Source organism: Adelges cooleyi, unplaced genomic scaffold (assembly GCF_023614345.1).
Source record: "Adelges cooleyi isolate 19-005CV unplaced genomic scaffold, UGA_ACOO_1.1 ACOO_flye_CR_arks_rails_tigmint_CR_PRNA_402, whole genome shotgun sequence".
Taxonomy (NCBI): domain Eukaryota; kingdom Metazoa; phylum Arthropoda; class Insecta; order Hemiptera; family Adelgidae; genus Adelges; species Adelges cooleyi.
Genome location: NW_026096082.1, coordinates 34,763 through 54,665, shown reverse-complemented (window position 1 = coordinate 54,665; position 19,903 = coordinate 34,763). Strand labels below are relative to the sequence as shown.

Here is a 19,903-nt window from a genome sequence, read left to right as displayed (position 1 = left end):
CATTGTATTTCAGAAGTATAAAAACATAAACTATGTATTGACTAAATGAGTATTATATGTCGAGTGTTAAAAGTAAAATTGGAATGAATAAAATGGTACAAGATGTATATTTGGTTTTCATATTGTTTTTATACAGCGTGATTGAAAATTTTCACGATTTTTTTTGTTTTTACCCCCTCCCAAATTAGTTTTTTTTGATAGCAACTTTTAAAACTTAAATGGTAACGCATATATTTAATTAACTTTTTTAATTGAGAATAATGTACTAAACATTTAGACTGATCGAGAACCGGTTTTCAATAACTATTTTTGAAGTTATTGAAATTTCAAGTTTATGGCAGGAGGAAAGGTAGAGTTCTGAAGGGAGAGGAAGTGCGGTTGGGAAATGCTCGCAGAAAAAAATGATACTACACTCCATCTTTCCTTCTGCCTTAAACTTGAGACTTTAAATTGTTTCCCTATATTTACCATAGTTTAAGAGTAAAAAGATACGAAATAAATATTTTATGTTTTAGACAGATGATTCATTAAGGAGAAAACACTATTTTTTTTAGAAATAATTGTAATTTTTAGTTTTCCTTTTTGAAACACTAACAATTAACAAATTTGGAAAATATTATCTGTCGAATAACATTTAAATGGATATAATATACATTATTTAACAAATGTTATGAAAATTATACAAACACAGATTTATTTATGACGCATAATGTAATGTTATTTGTAAAATAATAGAATGTTCATGTTTATAAAAAACACCAGAGCCGGATAAAATATTTCGCTAGCAAAAAACAATGCTTGTTGGCTTTGTGTAAAATAATTGTCCAATATTTCAAATATTCCTGATATTTTTCGAATCAAATATATCAAAATGTTAAAATATTATTATACAGAGCCTCAAGTCAGAAAATCATTGATAAATAATGTTTTTATAAAAAAACCCGAGCAAACAACAAAATGTAATAGGTACATGATGTACCTTGTGATGCCTATAACTTAAGCAACATTCCTCTAAATACAATACTATTGATATAAACATGTATTCATTCATTAATTTAAGTACAATTTGTATGAATATATTACTTATTTTTTTTATATTTGTGTTTAACAATAAACATCTGTCATTACTTAAAGGAGACCGGGGCTTGTTGACACACTTCATACGGGTTTGTTTTCCACGATCAGAGTTTCGTTGTATCAACTATCAAATTATATCATATCACTTCATAAATATGTAAGCTAGAAAATAGTACTTTAATATTGTCTTAATGATTAACTTAATTTATTCAAAGTTTGCCCAATTAAAACTATGGTTTATATAAGGGCACATAAATGTCTAGATGGACTGACTTGATAAAAATTTGATTCAACCAAAAGTATGGTTACAAAAAGGCACAAAAGTATTATAGAAGAAATGACTAAATCAAATTTGCTCCAGTAAACATTTAGTTGGGCCAACTTTGTTTTTAGTAATTCCGCCTAGAATTGCATTGTTTTATCGCATATTTATACCTAATAGTTCCGAAAGTCCTATTGCTTATGCGTCTCGACGCAGAGTATTATAAGATAGAAGAATAAAATAAAATAAAATAGAGGAAGGAATTACATAGCTTTATTAAATCAATGTCCAAATCAATATAATTTATTCATTTTATTTAATTCCATTAGCAAGCACAAATAAACGTTTTAGATAAGCGTAGTATGCTTTATGTAATTGGTTTGTAAACAAATTAGGTTTACAAAATCATTTATAAATCAACTAAAATGTAATTATTGTTAAAAATATTTATATTTTTTCAATATCGGTATATATAATTTAAAAATTAAAGTTTTATTAATGGCGAAATTAAATTCTGTTGGACCGGTTCCTCGAATACAAGGCTTTCGAAAATGAATAAAATTCCTGCCTGAGACACAAAATCGTTATCAGAATGGGCCACGTATACTACTCGTGATCCTGGAATACGTCTACATATCAATTGTTTAATACTCTCTAAGTCATAATCATCGTTACGTGTATTTAATATTTGTTCAGGCCAGTTACGTATATGACTGTTCAAAAGTATAGTGTCCACAGCACCAGTTGGACATTTACTATCCTCCAATGCGGCTTTTGCCTTTCTCTTTAAAAAAAAAAAAACGGTTAAACATATTTTTGAATAATGTAATTTATACAAAAATTACTTTTTGATCTTGGTTAGGTTTTCGTGCCAAAGGACCCCAAAATTTAACGACCTTCACTTCTAGTGACTCTATCCACTGTTCAATACGTTGAAATAAATTCGGCTCTTCGGTCTAAAAAAAAAAAAAATAAACAATAATTAATTTGAAAAATAAATACTGACGGATGAAAAATATTTTACAGTCTGCAGTATTTATTTATCAATACGGACAAATGTCCAATTCACAATATATTTGTATAAATCACAACAGTATAATATAATTTAAAATAATAAGATATCTTCTTCGTAGTGGACGGTCTTTAAGACAAAACTGACAAACACATGCCACGCCATCTCTCTCTATCCTCCGCTAGGACACGCCAATCAGCATCCGGTTCAACCCGCTCCACATCTTTTTGACACCTGGTCTTCCCACCTCAACCTTGTTCTACCATGTGGTCTTACGCCTTCTGGAGAGCCACATAGTACCTTGTGTATAAAGGCGCCCTCTTTTCGCCATGCGTGGCCAGCCCAAAAGCCGCCTCTTTCTTATATCGTCGACTATGTTTGGTTTCTGATATAGCTCCCTGATCTCCACATTATGTCTGATTCTCCATTCTCCTGTATTCCTATCTATGCAAGGGCCAAAAATCGACCTCAAAACTTTTCGTTCAAGTACTAAGAGATTATTCTGTTGTATCTTATGAAGCGTCCAAGTTTCGCATCCATACATCACCACTGGCCGAATAAGAGTTCTATACAGTTGTACCTTTGGGCTCTTAGACAACATTCTTGACTTAAACAGCTTATTCAATCCAAAATAGCATCTATTGCCTGCCTGTATTCTTGTTTTTATCTTCTAAATAATAATAATAATACATACATACATGCAATGTATATTAAAATAATTGACTATTTCCAGAAGACATTAAAATATTAATTGGGTCGTTTGACGTATACATTTTAGAAGAATGTGGAATATAAAATAAATGATTGTGGCGAGTGTGAGGAGTTCTTGGAAAATTACATTTATGACATATAAATCTGAGGACTTTATTTGGTACTTTTTCAAGTTGATCATTAAGTCCCCCATTGTTGTGGTCCCAAATTAATAGAGAGCGTATAAGGAACGGACTAGTGAGGTATATAGACATTTGAGAGCAAGTGGATCATGAAAATCGAACAGTTTCTTCTTATCATACCAAATACAGCTATGTACTTGATAAGTACATATTCATAACAGAATTTTATTAACTATAACAATAATAAACGTATAGTTTTACAATTAAACGTTTAGTAAAGTTAATTATGTATGACTTAAAAATTAATTATCCAAAACTGGTTATTAGTGACTCACCACGTTCAGCAAATTACTCTGCAAAAATAAGACGAATTCATTTTAAATAATATCACATTACCCGCAGAGAAATCCCAAATTAGTGTCATTATTGATTTTACAAGCTATGTGGAGTTGTCATTTTGTTCTATCGATTTAAAAAAAAAATGGTATCCAATAAAGTAGAATTCCGCCTAAAATGTGATTACATTTGAAAATGTTTGAGATAATTTGTATAGTGTGATGAAATTACTTAAATTTTTTATTATTAGAACGCAAAACATTTTGTGGAGTAATGATAAACTTAACATTTATTTTGTACCAACTAAAAAAAATAATTAAAAGACATTACTCGATTATATTATATACCTGGCTTGGAGGTGTTGAAAACCATTTTGAGAACCATCCTCCAGTAGCGTTCACTAAAACGTTAAAACACGACAACAAAAATATAATTTTCCATAACATTTTTTTCGTTTATCTACTGTGAAATACCTGTATTATTAAGCAACAACTTGACAAAAAAAACAAAAACGGCACTGAACATTTGTTAGTCTTAGGTATTTATAACAGCTTTCATGTTTATTTTACTGTAGCCAGCCATTCCAATAACAACTGTTAGGTAATGTCTATATAATAACTATATATATACAAAATATTTATAGTTAGCGTGTAAAAAATACTTGTCGTATATTTCAAATATTCCTTCGAAGTAAATAATTAAATTTTCCAAATATACAAAGTAGGGCCAACCAAGACTATGGTCAATATAAGGGTATAAAACATTTCTTGTTGAACTGACTTAATAAAAACTTGGTCGAACTAAAAGTTTGTTTATTCTAGGGGTACAAAAAACTACTTGTTGAATTAATGATTACAAATTTAACATTTAGTTGGGATTTGGGCCAATAATTTATTTAGTTTTGCCAACTTGAAATTTATCATGTCCCTAAATTTTCCCAAAGTTTAAGTATGATCAGTTATTTTTAAAACCCTCACAATTAATTGTTTTGTATTCCATAATGAGTCGAAAAAAATTTAAATTGATATTATGTACATTATTTAACAAATGTTATTCCTATATGAAAACAGATGTATTCAAGTATGACGTAAAAGGTTATGTAATTTGTAAAATAATAGATTGTTCATATTTCTCAAAAACAGCAGAGCCGGATAAAATATTTCGCTAGCAAAAAACAATGCTTGTTTGCTTTGTATAAAATAATTGTCCAATATTAAAAATATTCCTGATATTTTTCAAACAAAATAAGTTAAAATGTTAAAATATTATGTAAATAACTAACTCTTTCAAAAATACAAAGTTGGTCAAACTAAAACACTTCTAGTTGTACTGACTTAACAAAAACTTGGTCCAACTAAAATTTAGTTATTACAAGAATTAGGTGTACAATGCATATTTGTAGTTGAAGTAATTAAATAAAAATTTGTTTACCTATCTCAGACTTCTAGCACATGTCAATAAGTAAGCCAATTTTTACCAATTAGTATAGTGTTTATGTAAATAAATATTATTTTTGACATATACTTTTTGAGATCTCAACGATGAGAGCGAATAAATTGTCACATTATAAAAAAAAACAAGTAATTTAGAACATCCTAAATACTGAAGAGTATAAAATAGAGGAATAAAATAAAATAAAATAAAATAGAGGAAGGAATTTTATAGCTTTATTAAATCAATGTTTCAATCAATACAATACATTCATTTTATTTAATTCGGTTAGCAAAGACACTTAAACATTTTAGATAAGCGTACTATGCTTTACGTAATAGGTATTTAGGCAAATTATGTTTACAAAATCATTTATAAATCAACTAAAATGTAATTATTGTTTAAAATATTTAGATTTTTTCACTATCAGTATATATATTTTTTTAAATTTATGATTTTTTGAATGGTGTTATTATATTTTGCTGGGTCGATTTTAATTAGAATCCACAATTCATATAATGTTTTCCAAAATTAATAAAATTCCTGGCAGAGGCACCAAATCGTTAGATGTGTCAGGATAGCCCACGTATACTATTGGTGCTCCTGGAATACGTCTACATGTCAAGGTTCTTATATTATCTATGTTAGGGCCTGTTCCGGCTGTATTTTTTAAATGATCAGGCCATTGACTTATATGACTATTCAAACCAAGCATATCCATAATATTAGTTGGACATTTACTCGATTCCAATGCGAACTCTGCGGCATCCTTATAAAATAAAAACGGTCAGACATGTTTTTAATTAATATATTTTATGCAAAAATTACTTTTTGATCATTATCAGGTTCATGTTGCAGAGTAGTCCAATTTGTAATGTGCGTTAATTGTAAGGTTGGTGCCCATTCTTGTAATGTTCGAAATGGTACCGTTGCTACGGTCTAAAAACAGATAAAACAATAATTAACTTGAAAAACAGATACTGACTAAATGTGGACGGATAAAAAATATTTTAAATTCTGCATGATCTCTTGACGCTTATAACTTAATAAGTACTTATTTATAACAGAAATTATTTATTATAACAATAATTGCGAATAGTTTTGCAATTAAACATTTAGTAAAGTTAAGTATGTATCAATTTTAAAATAATCTATGTAGGCATATCTTTAAAATGTGATTCAGCATTAAATGTAGGTATTAATTTCTATAATAAGACTAGTGAGGTGTTACCACTGGGTGACTTTCTTTAACGTTATTAATGCTATGTAATATAAAATGTAAAAAAAAAAACTTATTGTAAACGTATTTTGTACAGATTATTTTTTTCTAATAAAAAAAAAAAATATATTAATTTATTACTTACTAATTTGTAACTTTAAAAACTTGTGTTAAGAACTATGAGAATAATCTCAAAGTAAAGAGCAATATTCTATTTTTATGGTTTTTGCTTAATAAATCAATAGTTTCAATAAGCATTTTTGTGAAATTTGTATAATATGTTATAGCCCTATTCTAAAATTACCTGCCTTACCAGCAGTCTAATTTTTACACCTTAATTCCTAAAATTTCTCCTAAAACATTACCTACGATGCAGGTGTAACGTTTTCAGTTTTTTGATAATTTAATCTATGTAACACAAATACATTTTTCTCTTATCTATTTTGAGTTTGTAAAATAAGTTTTTAAAAAAATCAGGGCACAGCGGGGACGGAGAGGTTGCATCCAAGTTTGAAATTTAAAACGGAAGGTGGGGAGCGCAGTATCGTTTTTATCTGCATTAAATACCTACTTAACTGCACCTCACTGGCAGTCTTAAATTTTAAACTACAACGACTTTAAAATTAATTATTTAAAAATGGATATCGATGAGTCATAACGTTCAGCAAATTATTCTGCAAAATTAATCTCTTGTATACTTAGTCGATATGAATTTATTTCAAATAATTCAACATTACCCTCAGAGAAATCCCAAAATAGTGTTATAATTGATTTTTTTAGCTATGTGGAGTGGTCATTTTGGAAAACTATACATATTGTTATGAGTATAGACTATTAAACTAGGTAGAAAAAAAACCTACACGATGGGCCGTTAGGTTAGGTTAGCCTCACAATAGGTAGTACACGCAATTCTTCATTTTTGCAGCCCCGAAATCAGTAAGAAATGAAGTAGATTTACACCCAAAATGTTATTACATTTAAAAAGGTTTGAGATAATTTGTATAGTATGATAAAATTACTTAAATTTCTTATTCTAAGAACGCAAAACATTTTGTGGAGTTAAGAAAAACATAAAGTATATGTTTTACAACAAAAAAAAAGAATTAAAAAACATTAGTCGATTATGTTTACCCGGCTTGGAGGTTCATCAAAAAATGGTGAAGGTTGACCAGCGTTCACTAAAACGTCAAAACACGACAACAAAAATATAATTTTCCAAATCATTTTTTCGTTAATCTTCTGTGAAATACTTGTAATACTAAGAAACAACTAGAGAAAAAAAAATTAGGAACAGCACTGAAAATTGGTTAGGTTTATGTATTTATAACAGTATTTATGTTTATTTTACTGTAGCCAGCCATTTTTATAACATCTGTTAACATTGTTTTTCAGAAGGATACAAACATAATCTATCTATTGACTAAATGAGTATTATATGTCGAGTGTTACAAGTAAAATTGGAATATTTACAATGGTATTGGATGTATCATATAAATGATTAAAATTAAAAGTATCAAGCTAAAGTTATTTCTTATAAGGGTGTACTGAACACATACGTATTTTATGTCAGTAATAGATGTTTATAAATTTAAGCACACAAAGTAGCTTTAGGACTATAAATGCAACTGGTAAAAAAGTGCCACCTGACAGACCACTTATCAATGTAAATGTTATTAGGTTCCCTATCACTGTTCTAGTTTCATGTTAAAAATATAATGTTATTTATACAGGGTGATTTTTTTATCATGAGCCACTAAATATCTTATAGGGTTTAAAAATAAATTTAAATTTGTTTTTTCATATTGCTTAAACTTCAAAAATAGTTATCCGAAACTGATTATCGACCAGTCAAAGTTTTTAGTACATTATTCTCAATTTGTCATTCAACCCTTAATATGAACAATTTATCTCAATGCATCAAATACCTATATTATTTTACTGTTTTCATTCATTTTTCAGTATTACTCAATTATAAATTCGAATAATTTACTACTTCACAGCTATAATATATAATTGATATATTAAAATTATTTAGAGTAACTTAATTTTGAAATTATTATGAGTCGAAAAAAATGTTAATGAATGTAATATACAATATTAATAAATGTTATTCAAACTCTATAGAAACAGCTTTATTAAAGTATGACGCAATAGGCAATGTTGTTTGTGAAATAACAGAACGTTCAAGTTTCTAAAACCCACTAGAGCCGGATAAAATATATCGTTGGCAAAAAAACATTTATTCTTAGGTAGGTATGTAAAAAATATTTGTTGTATATTTTAAATATACCTTAGAATATTCAAACAACAATTTTTGTTGGCTTTGTACAAAAGAATTCCAATATTGTCCAATATTTCAAATATTCCTGATATTTTTCGAACCAAATAAATTAAATATATTATTTTACAGAGCTATAAATCAGAAAATAATTGATGAATAAGTTTCTTATAAAGAAACCCGTTCAAATAACAAAATATATTAGGCACAAGATGTACCTTGTGTTAGCTATAAATCTTAGTAAATAACTAACTCTTTCAAAAACACAATGTTGGCCCAACTAAAACTATGGTCAATTTAAGGGTATAATAAACTTCTAGGTGTACTGACTTAACAAAAACTTGGTCCAACTAAAATTTAGTTATTACAAGAATTAGGGGTATAATGGATTTGTAGTTGAAGTAATTAAATAAAAAGTTGTTCCTGTTAACATTTAGTTGGGCCAATTATGTACATATTTTATCTTAGATCTAAACTGTAGTAAATAAGCAAAAAAATATTTTTCATGTGTATTGTTCAAATAATTACATGTTTTCATGTAAAACTAAAACAAATGAAGGTGACCTAAATACGAATATAACGGTTTGGAAACAAACAATAGGCAACAGATATTAGGATACTAATACACATCTTTTTTTTTCATACCGTGTATATTGTATAATAATAATGTTCATGAACGAATTTTTAAGATCATCCCCAATAACCTTAAAATTCTGAACATTTTTCCATCACACAAGTAATTTACATGTGCCGATGTATCCGTGTGTAACGTGGATATGCATTGATTTTTTTTAGCCTAACTATTGGCTAATCCAGAATTATAAGGCACAATACTATTATAGATGAGATACCTAAGTACAATTTTTTGTACTTATTTAAAAATGTTAAAATATTATTATACAGAGCCTCAAGCCAGAAAATCATTGATAAATAAGGTTCTTATAAAGATACCCGTGCAAATAACAAAATAAAATGGACGCAAGATGTACCTTGTGATACCTATACTTTTAAGTAAATAAGTAAATCTTCCAAACACACAAACTTGGGCCAACTAAATGTTGGCTATTACATGGATTAAGGGGTAAAATAATAGTCAAAATATATGTTTTTGGGGAGGTGATTACGAATTTAATATCAGTTTTCACTTTAACTCAGCCAAAAAAAAACTTAAGTAAAAAAAAAAAAAAAAAAAAGTAAAAGTAAAAGCTAAAAGTGGTACTTGATTATTAAAACTTAATAGAATCATTTTGCATAGAATTGTTGTATTTATTTGATAAATTTTTTTTAAGATTTTGGGTTTTTTTGTTAAAATATACGCAATCTGCGAAAACGCAGTTTTCCGGCAATTAAAAAAAACTGTAGTGCCGAATTTTTTTCCGTTTAACATGTTATGGATACATATGAGTTCTAACTACTGATAACATTTCAACTTGAAGGTCTTAAAATTACGGCGAAAAAACTAAAAAAAAAAAAAACTTGTACCACCCAAGGACGTGGGAAATGGGTATAATTTAAATTTGATACAACTGACGTGTGCGGGCATACCAAGTTAATATTCTTTATAAATTTCAACTTGATCCGACTCTTTCTCTCGAAATTATAGCCAGTAATAGTTTTAACTTAAAAACTCGTATGGTATTTTTATTGTTTTTATCAAGTTTTAACTGTGAAGAAAAAAACTTTTATAACTTCCCCCCCCCCCCCCAAGTACCAACTAGATAAAATATGTGATTTATAAAGTTGCTACTCGAAGGAATTGGTCCAGTATTTAAAAAGTTACAGTGTATACAGATAAAAAAAAAGCCCACATCAGAAGAGAACCAATACTTTCGCAGCTCTGCATCGGAGCTGAAAACATTATAGAAACAATGTGGAAAATTGGCACTAGCTTGTAATATCTAAAAATGTATGAAAATAAGTGAATTTTCCAGTTATACAAAGTTGATCCAACTAAGAGTATGGTCAATTGAAGGGTATATAACCTTTCTTGTTGTACTGACCTCATAAAAACATGAACGAACCAAAATTTGGTTATTACAGGGATTAAGGGGTAAAATGAAAAATATATAAAATAATTAAATAAAAAGATTTTCGCCATAACATTTAGTTGGGGCTTGGGTCAATTATTTATTTAGATCTGCCAACTAGAAATTTATCGTGTCTCTATATTTTCCCATATTTTAAGATGATCAATGTTTTTAAAAACATTTACAATTAATAATTTTGGAAACCATTATGTGTCGAATAACATTTAAATTGATATAATGTACATTATTTAACAAATGTTATTCAAACTATATAGAAACAGGTGTATTAAAGTATGACGCAAAAGACAATGTTTCTTGTAAAATAACAGCACGTTCATGTTTCAAAAAAACAGCAGTGCCGGATAAAATACTTTGCTAGCAAAAAACAATTCTTGTTTGCTTTGTATAAAATAATTGTCCAATATTTCAAATAATTCTGATATTTTTTGAACCAAATAAATCGAAATGTTAAAATAAAATTATACAAAGCCTCAAGTCAGAAAATCATTGATGAACAATATTCTTATAAAGAAACCCGTGCAAATAACAAAATATAATGGACAAAAGGTGTACCTTGCGATATCTATAACTTAAAGTAAAAAGGAAATCTTCCAAATATACAAAGTTGGTTCAATTAAGACTATGGTAAATTTAAGGGTATAAAACATTTATTGTTGTACTGACTTAATAAAAACTTGGTCCAGCCTACTACTACAGACCTGTAAGGACAAAAAACCGATTCAGCGTTTCTCTCCTTGTTACTTCAAACAATAAAAACACACTATGTAAACATTTACTTTTTTCAACAAATTAGTAATTTCGCTATGACCGGTTAACTATAAGTTTCATAATCATCCTTATCTAAAATATTCAAACAATACTAGTTTATTTGTATATATTCTATTCATTGAGTATTTATAATCATTTATAAAAATTGTATGTCAAGATTTTCATAAGGAAAAGGTCTACTATACGTGACGTGCGGTCGCCGACACATCGACCAAATTAATTGTGACGTTTTATAATAAACACTATTTTGTTATTCATTTTATGTTTTGTGTTATCTGTTATATCAGAGTAATAACAAAGTTTTTGTAGAAAGAGGAAATTATTTGTTGTTTAATTAAATAATTAAGTAAAATATTAAAATAGGTTATTTAGCGTCATAATTTTAAAAATGAAACTGTTTAAAACTTTAAAAAAAGGTCGAGGGAATAAAATAATCAAGTACCTATCTTCAGTGGCCCATCTATAAAAATAGCTTATGGACACAACATTGAGTATAAAATAACAGCAAATCGTCAGAACTTTGAGAAAACCCTTTCAAATGTATGCAGTGTAGCAAGTATAAACATATGTTTTGCAAAATTCCTCTAAATACAATACTATTGATATAAGCATGTATTTATGCATTCATTTAAATACAATTTATATGATTATATTACCCTTATATTTTTTAATATTTGTATTTAAAAAAATACATCCGTCATCACTTATCTCTGACTTCTAGCACATGTCAATAAGTAAACCGCTTTTTACAAATTAGTATAGGGTTTGTGTAAATAAATATTATTTTTGACATATACTTTTTGAGATCTCAACGATGAGAGCGAATAAATTGTCACATTATAAAAAAAAACAAGTAATTTAGAACATCCTAAATACTGAAGAGTATAAAATAGAGGAATAAAATAAAATAAAATAAAATAGAGGAAGGAATTTTATAGCTTTATTAAATCAATGTTTCAATCAATACAATACATTCATTTTATTTAATTCGGTTAGCAAAGACACTTAAACACTTTAGATAAGCGTACTATGCTTTATGTAATAGGTATTTAGGCAAATTATGTTTACAAAATCATTTATAAATCAACTAAAATGTAATTATTGTTTAAAATATTTAGATTTTTTCACTATCAGTATATATATTTTTTTAAATTTATGATTTTTTGAATGGTGTTATTATATTTTGCTGGGTCGATTTTAATTAGAATCCACAATTCATATAATGTTTTCCAAAATTAATAAAATTCCTGGCAGAGGCACCACATCGTTAGATGTGTCAGGATAGCCCACGTATACTATTGGTGCTCCTGGAATACGTCTACATGTCAAGGTTCTTATATTATCTATGTTAGGGCCAGTTCCAGCTGTATTTTTTAAATGATCAGGCCATTGATTTATCTGACTTCTCCAAACAAGCATATCTATAATATTAGTTGGACATTTACTCGATTTCAATGCGAACTCTGCGGCATCCTTATAAAATAAAAACGGTCAGACATGTTTTTAATTAATATATTTTATGCAAAAATTACTTTTTGATCATTATCAGGTTCATGTTGCAAAGTAGTCCAATTTGTAATGTGCGTTAATTGTAAGGTTGGTGCCCATTCTTGTAATGTTCGAAATGGTACCGTTGCTACGGTCTAAAAACAGATAAAACAATAATTAATTTGAAAAACAGATACTGACTAAATGTGGACGGATAAAAAATATTTTAAATTCTGCATGATCTCTTGACGCTTATAACTTAATAAGTACTTATTTATAACAGAAATTATTTATTATAACAATAATTGCGAATAGTTTTGCAATTAAACATTTAGTAAAGTTAAGTATGTATCAATTTTAAAATAATCTATGTAGGCATATCTTTAAAATGTGATTCAGCATTAAATGTAGGTATTAATTTCTATAATAAGACTAGTGAGGTGTTACCACTGGGTGACTTTCTTTAACGTTATTAATGCTATGTAATATAAAATGTAAAAAAAAAAACTTATTGTAAACGTATTTTGTACAGATTATTTTTTTCTAATAAAAAAAAAAATATATTAATTTATTACTTACTAATTTGTAACTTTAAAAACTTAAAGTGTTAAGAACTATGAGAATAATCTCAAAGTAAAGAGCAATATTCTATTTTTATGGTTTTTGCTTAATAAATCAATAGTTTCAATAAGCATTTTTGTGAAATTTGTATAATATGTTATAGCCCTATTCTAAAATTACCTGCCTTACCAGCAGTCTAATTTTTACACCTTAATTCCTAAAATTTCTCCTAAAACATTACCTACGATGCAGGTGTAACGTTTTCAGTTTTTTGATAATTTAATTTATGTAACACAAATACATTTTTCTCTTATCTATTTTGAGTTTGTAAAATAAGTTTTTAAAAAAATCAGGGCACAGCGGGGACGGAGAGGTTGCATCCAAGTTTGAAATTTAAAACGGAAGGTGGGGAGCGCAGTATCGTTTTTATCTGCATTAAATACCTACTTAACTGCACCTCACTGGCAGTCTTAAATTTTAAACTACAACGACTTTAAAATTAATTATTTAAAAATGGATATCGATGAGTCATAACGTTCAGCAAATTATTCTGCAAAATTAATCTCTTGTATACTTAGTCGATATGAATTAATTTCAAATAATGTAACATTACCCTCAGAGAAATCCCAAAATAGTGTTATAATTGATTTTTTTAGCTATGTGGAGTGGTCATTTTGGAAAACTATACATATTGTTATGAGTATAGACTATTAAACTAGGTAGAAAAAAAACCTAAACGATGGGCCGTTAGGTTAGGTTAGCCTCACAATAGGTAGTACACGCAATTCTTCATTTTTGCAGCCCCGAAATCAGTAAGAAATGAAGTAGATTTACACCTAAAATGTTATTACATTTAAAAAGGTTTGAGATAATTTGTATAGTATGATAAAATTACTTAAATTTCTTATTCTAAGAACGCAAAACATTTTGTGGAGTTAAGAAAAACATAAAGTATATGTTTTATAACAAAAAAAAAGAATTAAAAAACATTAGTCGATTATGTTTACCCGGCTTGGAGGTTCTTCAAAAAATGGTGAAGGTTGACCAGCGTTCACTAAAACGTCAAAACACGACAACAAAAATATAATTTTCCAAATCATTTTTTCGTTAATCTTCTGTGAAATACTTGTAATACTAAGAAACAACTAGAGAAAAAAAAATTAGGAACAGCACTGAAAATTGGTTAGGTTTATGTATTTATAACAGTATTCATGTTTATTTTACTGTAGCCAGCCATTTTTATAACATCTGTTAACATTGTTTTTCAGAAGGATACAAACATAATCTATCTATTGACTAAATGAGTATTATATGTCGAGTGTTACAAGTAAAATTGGAATATTTACAATGGTATTGGATGTATCATATAAATGATTAAAATTAAAAGTATCAAGCTAAAGTTATTTCTTATAAGGGTGTACTGAACACATACGTATTTTATGTCAGTAATAGATGTTTATAAATTTAAGCACACAAAGTAGCTTTAGGACTATAAATGCAACTGGTAAAAAAGTGCCACCTGACAGACCACTTATCAATGTAAATGTTATTAGGTTCCCTATCACTGTTCTAGTTTCATGTTAAAAATATAATGTTTTTTATACAGGGTGATTTTTTTATCATGAGCCACTCAATATCTTATAGGGTTTAATAATAAATTTTAATTTGTTTTTTCATATTGCTTAAACTTCAAAAATAGTTATCCGAAACTGATTATCGACCAGTCAAAGATTTTAGTACAATATTCTCAATTTGTCATTCAACCCTTAATATGAACAATTTATCTCAATGCATCAAATACCTATATTATTTGACTGTTTTCATTCATTTTTCAGTATTACTCAATTATAAATTCGAATAATTTACTACTTCACAGCTATAATATATAATTGATATATTAAAATTATTTAGAGTAACTTAATTTTGAAATTATTATGAGTCGAAAAAAATGTTAATGAATGTAATATACAATATTAATAAATGTTATTCAAACTCTATAGAAACAGCTTTATTAAAGTATGACGCAATAGGCAATGTTGTTTGTGAAATAACAGAACGTTCATGTTTCTAAAACCCACTAGAGCCGGATAAAATATATCGTTGGCAAAAAAACATTTATTCTTAGGTAGGTATGTAAAAAATATTTGTTGTATATTTTAAATATACCTTAGAATATCCAAAAAACAATTTTTGTTGGCTTTGTACAAAAGAATTCCAATATTGTCCAATATTTCAAATATTCCTGATATTTTTCGAACCAAATAAATTAAATATATTATTTTACAGAGCTTTAAATCAGAAAATAATTGATGAATAAGTTTCTTATAAAGAAACCCGTTCAAATAACAAAATATATTGGGCACAAGATGTACCTTGTGTTAGCTATAAATCTTAGTAAATAACTAACTCTTTCAAAAATACAAAGTTGGTCAAACTAAAAGACTTCCAGTTTAAACCGTATTTTAGGACATTTTGGCCAAAAATTACTAGTTGAACATAGTCCATCCATCTTCGTATGAACTTGGCGCGGTTTTAACGCATATCTATTTATATTTATGCGGTTATTTCCGAAAGACCTATAAATGTTTGATTTTGTATCGAAACACTCTAAATAAGACCACACATGAATCGCCTGATCAGCTATTATTAGGTCATCCTACTAGACCCATTTTCCATTTATTAATTCCAAATAAAAAAAGAAGTGGTAATTATTAATCAAATTGCTCAAAGCAAAAACTGGTGCAAGAGAAACTTAGCTTACAAAAGGGTTCTACCACCCTTTTGTAAGCTTATAAGAAAAAACATTATAGAAACAATGGGGTAAAATGACACTAGAACAGGGTTCTGAATGGACAAGATATGGCTACCAAATTTGGCCCAATAACAAAACAAGCGTGATAGCTTTCCAATTAGAAATTTATCGTGTTACTATATTATCCCAATAATTAAGTTGGATTATTGTTTTTAAAAACATTTACAATTAATTATTTTGGGAACTATTATGGGTCAAATAACATTTAAATTGATATAATGTAAAATATAATATAACAAATGTTATTCAAACTATATAATTTGATGTTAAATGGAACTGGTCACCAAATTGCGACCAGTCAAAGTTTTTAGTACATTATTCTCAATTTGTCATTCAACCCTTAATATGAACAATTTATCTCAATGCATCAAATACCTATATTATTTTACTGTTTTCATTCATTTTTAAGTATTACCCAATTACAAAAACCAATGACTTACTACTTCACAGCTATAATATATAATTTATATGTTGGTAAACAACCATATTTATTTTCAGATTGTTTTAATTTAACCATGAATGGTAAATATTCACGTATTGATATTTTTTTCAAATATATCATGACATAACCAAAAAATTTTGCCCCTTTTTTACGGTTGAAACCGAATTAACTTAAACGCAAACGTTTGAAGCGGGCGGGTTAATGCGAATATCAATGTTTATATATGAAATAAAAAAACGGTCAAACCTATTATTAAACAAGCGATGTAATATGTTCATCACTTGATTTATGTGTAAACACCCTTTATTTACAAGCACCGTGTCTGTGGGTGGGTTTCATTGTAGGAGAGTGGTATACAAATCATTAGTAAAAATATATCAAATATATGTTTTATGTTATATTTTGATGATTCATCAAGGCACTTTTGTTTCCTAAAAAAATTTTAGTTTTTAGTTTTCCTTTTGAAAATCATTTTTAGAGTAACTTAATTTCGAAGCTTTTATGAGTCGACAACAATTTTATTGAATGTAATATACAATATTTAACAAATGTTATTCAAACTATATAGAAACAGTATGACGCAAAAGGCAATGTTGTTTGTGAAATAACAAAACGTTCATGTTCCTAAGAAAACTAGAGCCGGATAAAATATATCGTTGGCAAAAAATATTTATACTTAGGTGGCTTTTTAAAAAATACTTGTATATTTCAAATACTCCTGATATTTTTCGAACCCAATTTATCAAAATGTTAAATATGTTATTTTACAGAGGTTTAAATCAGAAAAAAATTAATGAATAAGTTTGTTATAAAGAAACCCGTTGTACCTTGTGTTACCTAAAAATTTAAGTAACTTTTTCAAAAATACAAAGTTGGCCCAACTAAAACTATGGTCAATTTAAGGGTATAATACACTTCTAGTTATACTGACTTAACAAAAACTTGGTCCAACTAAAATTTAGTTATTACGAGAATTAGGGGTATAATGGATTTGTAGTTGAAGTAATTAAATAAAAAGTTGTTCCTGTTAACATTTAGTTGGGCCAATTATTTACATATTTTATCTTAGATCTAAACTGTAGTAAATAAGCAAACAAATATTTTTCATGTGTATTGTTCAAATAATCACATGTTTTCATGTAATACTAAAACAAATGAAGGTGACCTAAATACGAATATAACGGTTTGAAAACAAACAATAGGCAACAGATATTATGTTACTAGTACACATCTTTTTTTTTCAAACCGTGTATATTGTATAATAATAATGTTCAAGAACGTATTTTTAAGATCATCCCGAATAACATTGAAATCCTAAACATTTTTCCATCACATAAGTAATTTACATGTGCTGATGTATCCGTGTGTAACGTGGATATGCATTGATTTTTTTTAGCCTAACTATTGGCTAATCCAAAATTATAAGGCACAATACTATTATAGATGAAATACCTAAATAAAATTGTTTACAAAATGTTAAAATATTATTATACAGAGGCTCAAGTCAGAAAATCATTGATAAATAAGGTTCTTATAAAGATACCCGTGCAAATAACAAAATTAAATCGGCACAGGATGTACCTTGCTATACCTATAAATTTAAGTAAATAAGTAAATCTTCCAAACATACAAAGTTGGTCTAACTAAGCATATGGTAAATTTAAGGGTATAAAACTTTTTGTTGTTGTACTGACTTAATAAAAACTTGGTCCAACCTAAATTTTGTTATTACAGATATTATGGAGTAAAATACATTTTTTTTGCCTTAACGTTGTTAATGTTTTTTGTAAAAAAACAGAACGTTCATGTTTTTGATAAAGTATATCGTTGGCAAAAAATCAATTTTGGTTAACGTTGTATACAATTTTTTTCCAATATTGCAAATATTCCTAATATTTTTCGAACACAATAATCCAAAATATTAAATATATTATTATATAGAGCTAGAAGTCAGAAAACTATTGATGAATAAGTTTCTTATTAAAAAACAACCCGTTATAATGTAAAAAAATATATGGACACAAAATCGAATACTTACGGCTTAGAATAGATGAAAAAGGTTTATATATGTTATCAAAACATACTAACGCAATCGTAAAGGCCTCTGTATCAGGAAATAAAATAATGTTTAAGTATTTTTTGGCCTTAGTAACTTATTACATTAAATTCGTTCCAATGTTAGCAGACATATTAAAACCATTGTATTATTCTCTATTACGCAATGAATTGGTCACCAAATTTTGACAAGGCATTCAGGGTGATTCTTTTATCATGAATCACTCTAAATCTCATAGGGTTTAATAAGAAATTATAATTTTTTTTTTATATTGTTGTTTTACAATGTGATCTTAATTTTTCACAGTTTTTTTTCTCCCTACCAACTTAGTTTTTTCGATAGCAACTTTTGAAAATTAAATGGTAACGTATGTATTTTATTAACTTTTTATATTGAGAATAATGTACTAAAAACTTTGACTGGTCGATAACCAGTTTTGGATTAGTGTTTTTAAACTTGTAAAAGTTTTAAAGTTAGGATAGGAAGAGAATGCGGTTGGGAAATGTGCGCAGATAAAATTAATTACACTCCACCTTATCTTCTGCCCTAAACTTGAAGCTTCAATACCTTCAAAAAGAGTTATTCAAAACTGATTATCGACCAATCAAAATTTGAAAATACATTATTTAGTATTATAATTTTAAAAACCAAACTTTTTAAAACTTTAAAAGAAAGTCGGGGATATATAACAATTCAAAACTTATCTTCAGTGGCCCATCTATAAAAATAGTTTATGAACACAACATTGAGTATTAGATAACTGCAAATCGTCAAGTCTTTGAGAAAAAAAATTCAAATTTATGCAGTGTAGAAAGTATAAACATGTGTTTTACAAAATTGCTCTAAACACAATAACATTGACAATAAACAGTTGAACCATTCCATCCGGACTCGAATGGCAGTGTTGAATCAAGCGTTAAAATTATAAAAAGACTTTTTAAGAAATGCTTAACCTCATTAATTAAACATTTAAATAAAACATGCACTTATTCATTCGTTAAGATACAATTTATATGAATATATTACCTATATATTTTTTAATATTTGTGTTTAACGTAAAACATCTTTCATTACTTATCTCAGACTTCTAGCACATGTCTATAAGTAAACCACATTTTACCAATAGTATAGTGTTTATGTAAATAAATATTATTTTTGACATATACTTTTTGAGATCACAACGATGACAGCAAATAAATCACAACATTATAAAAAACAAGAAATTTAGAACATTCTGAATACTGAAGAGTATAAAATAGAGGAATAAATAAAATAGAGGA

At 27.6% G+C, this 19,903-nt stretch overlaps 2 protein-coding genes across 2 annotated transcripts; both read right to left on the bottom strand.

The window, feature by feature from the left end:
* Positions 1-1,808: 1,808 nt before the first annotated feature.
* Positions 1,809-3,966, bottom strand: LOC126841682 (E3 ubiquitin-protein ligase NRDP1-like). Its single transcript, XM_050578274.1, has 5 exons — positions 3,868-3,966; positions 3,520-3,537; positions 2,185-2,295; positions 2,015-2,123; positions 1,809-1,957 (listed from the first exon to the last, which is right to left on the bottom strand). The coding sequence occupies exons 1-5, from the start codon at positions 3,964-3,966 to the stop codon at positions 1,824-1,826; spliced, it is 471 nt and encodes a 156-aa protein (XP_050434231.1). The 3' UTR covers positions 1,809-1,823.
* An 863-nt stretch (positions 3,967-4,829) lies between these two features.
* On the bottom strand, positions 4,830-14,458 carry LOC126841684 (uncharacterized). Its single transcript, XM_050578276.1, has 6 exons — positions 14,321-14,458; positions 12,797-12,907; positions 12,525-12,737; positions 5,780-5,890; positions 5,508-5,720; positions 4,830-4,874 (listed from the first exon to the last, which is right to left on the bottom strand). Exons 1-6 carry the CDS (start codon positions 14,411-14,413, stop codon positions 4,830-4,832), a joined length of 786 nt encoding a protein of 261 aa, XP_050434233.1. The 5' UTR covers positions 14,414-14,458.
* Positions 14,459-19,903: the final 5,445 nt, after the last annotated feature.

Bases quoted from the DNA above. Each gene is read 5' to 3' on its own strand.
- LOC126841682 (XM_050578274.1), bottom strand. From the start codon at position 3,966: ATGTTATGGAAAATTATATTTTTGTTGTCGTGTTTTAACGTTTTAGTG. The intron at 2,124-2,184 runs GTAATTTTTGTA...TTTTTTTTAAAG, and splicing joins AACCTAACCAAGATCAAAAA to AGAAAGGCAAAAGCCGCATT. The intron at 1,958-2,014 runs GTAACGATGATT...GACGTATTCCAG, and splicing joins TGAACAAATATTAAATACAC to GATCACGAGTAGTATACGTG.
- LOC126841684 (XM_050578276.1), bottom strand. From the start codon at position 14,413: ATGATTTGGAAAATTATATTTTTGTTGTCGTGTTTTGACGTTTTAGTG. The intron at 12,908-14,320 runs GTAAACATAATC...ATCTGTTTTTAG, and splicing joins TTGAAGAACCTCCAAGCCGG to ACCGTAGCAACGGTACCATT. The intron at 4,875-5,507 runs GTGCCTCTGCCA...ACTAAATTTTAG, and splicing joins CTGACACATCTAACGATTTG to TTGGACCAAGTTTTTGTTAA.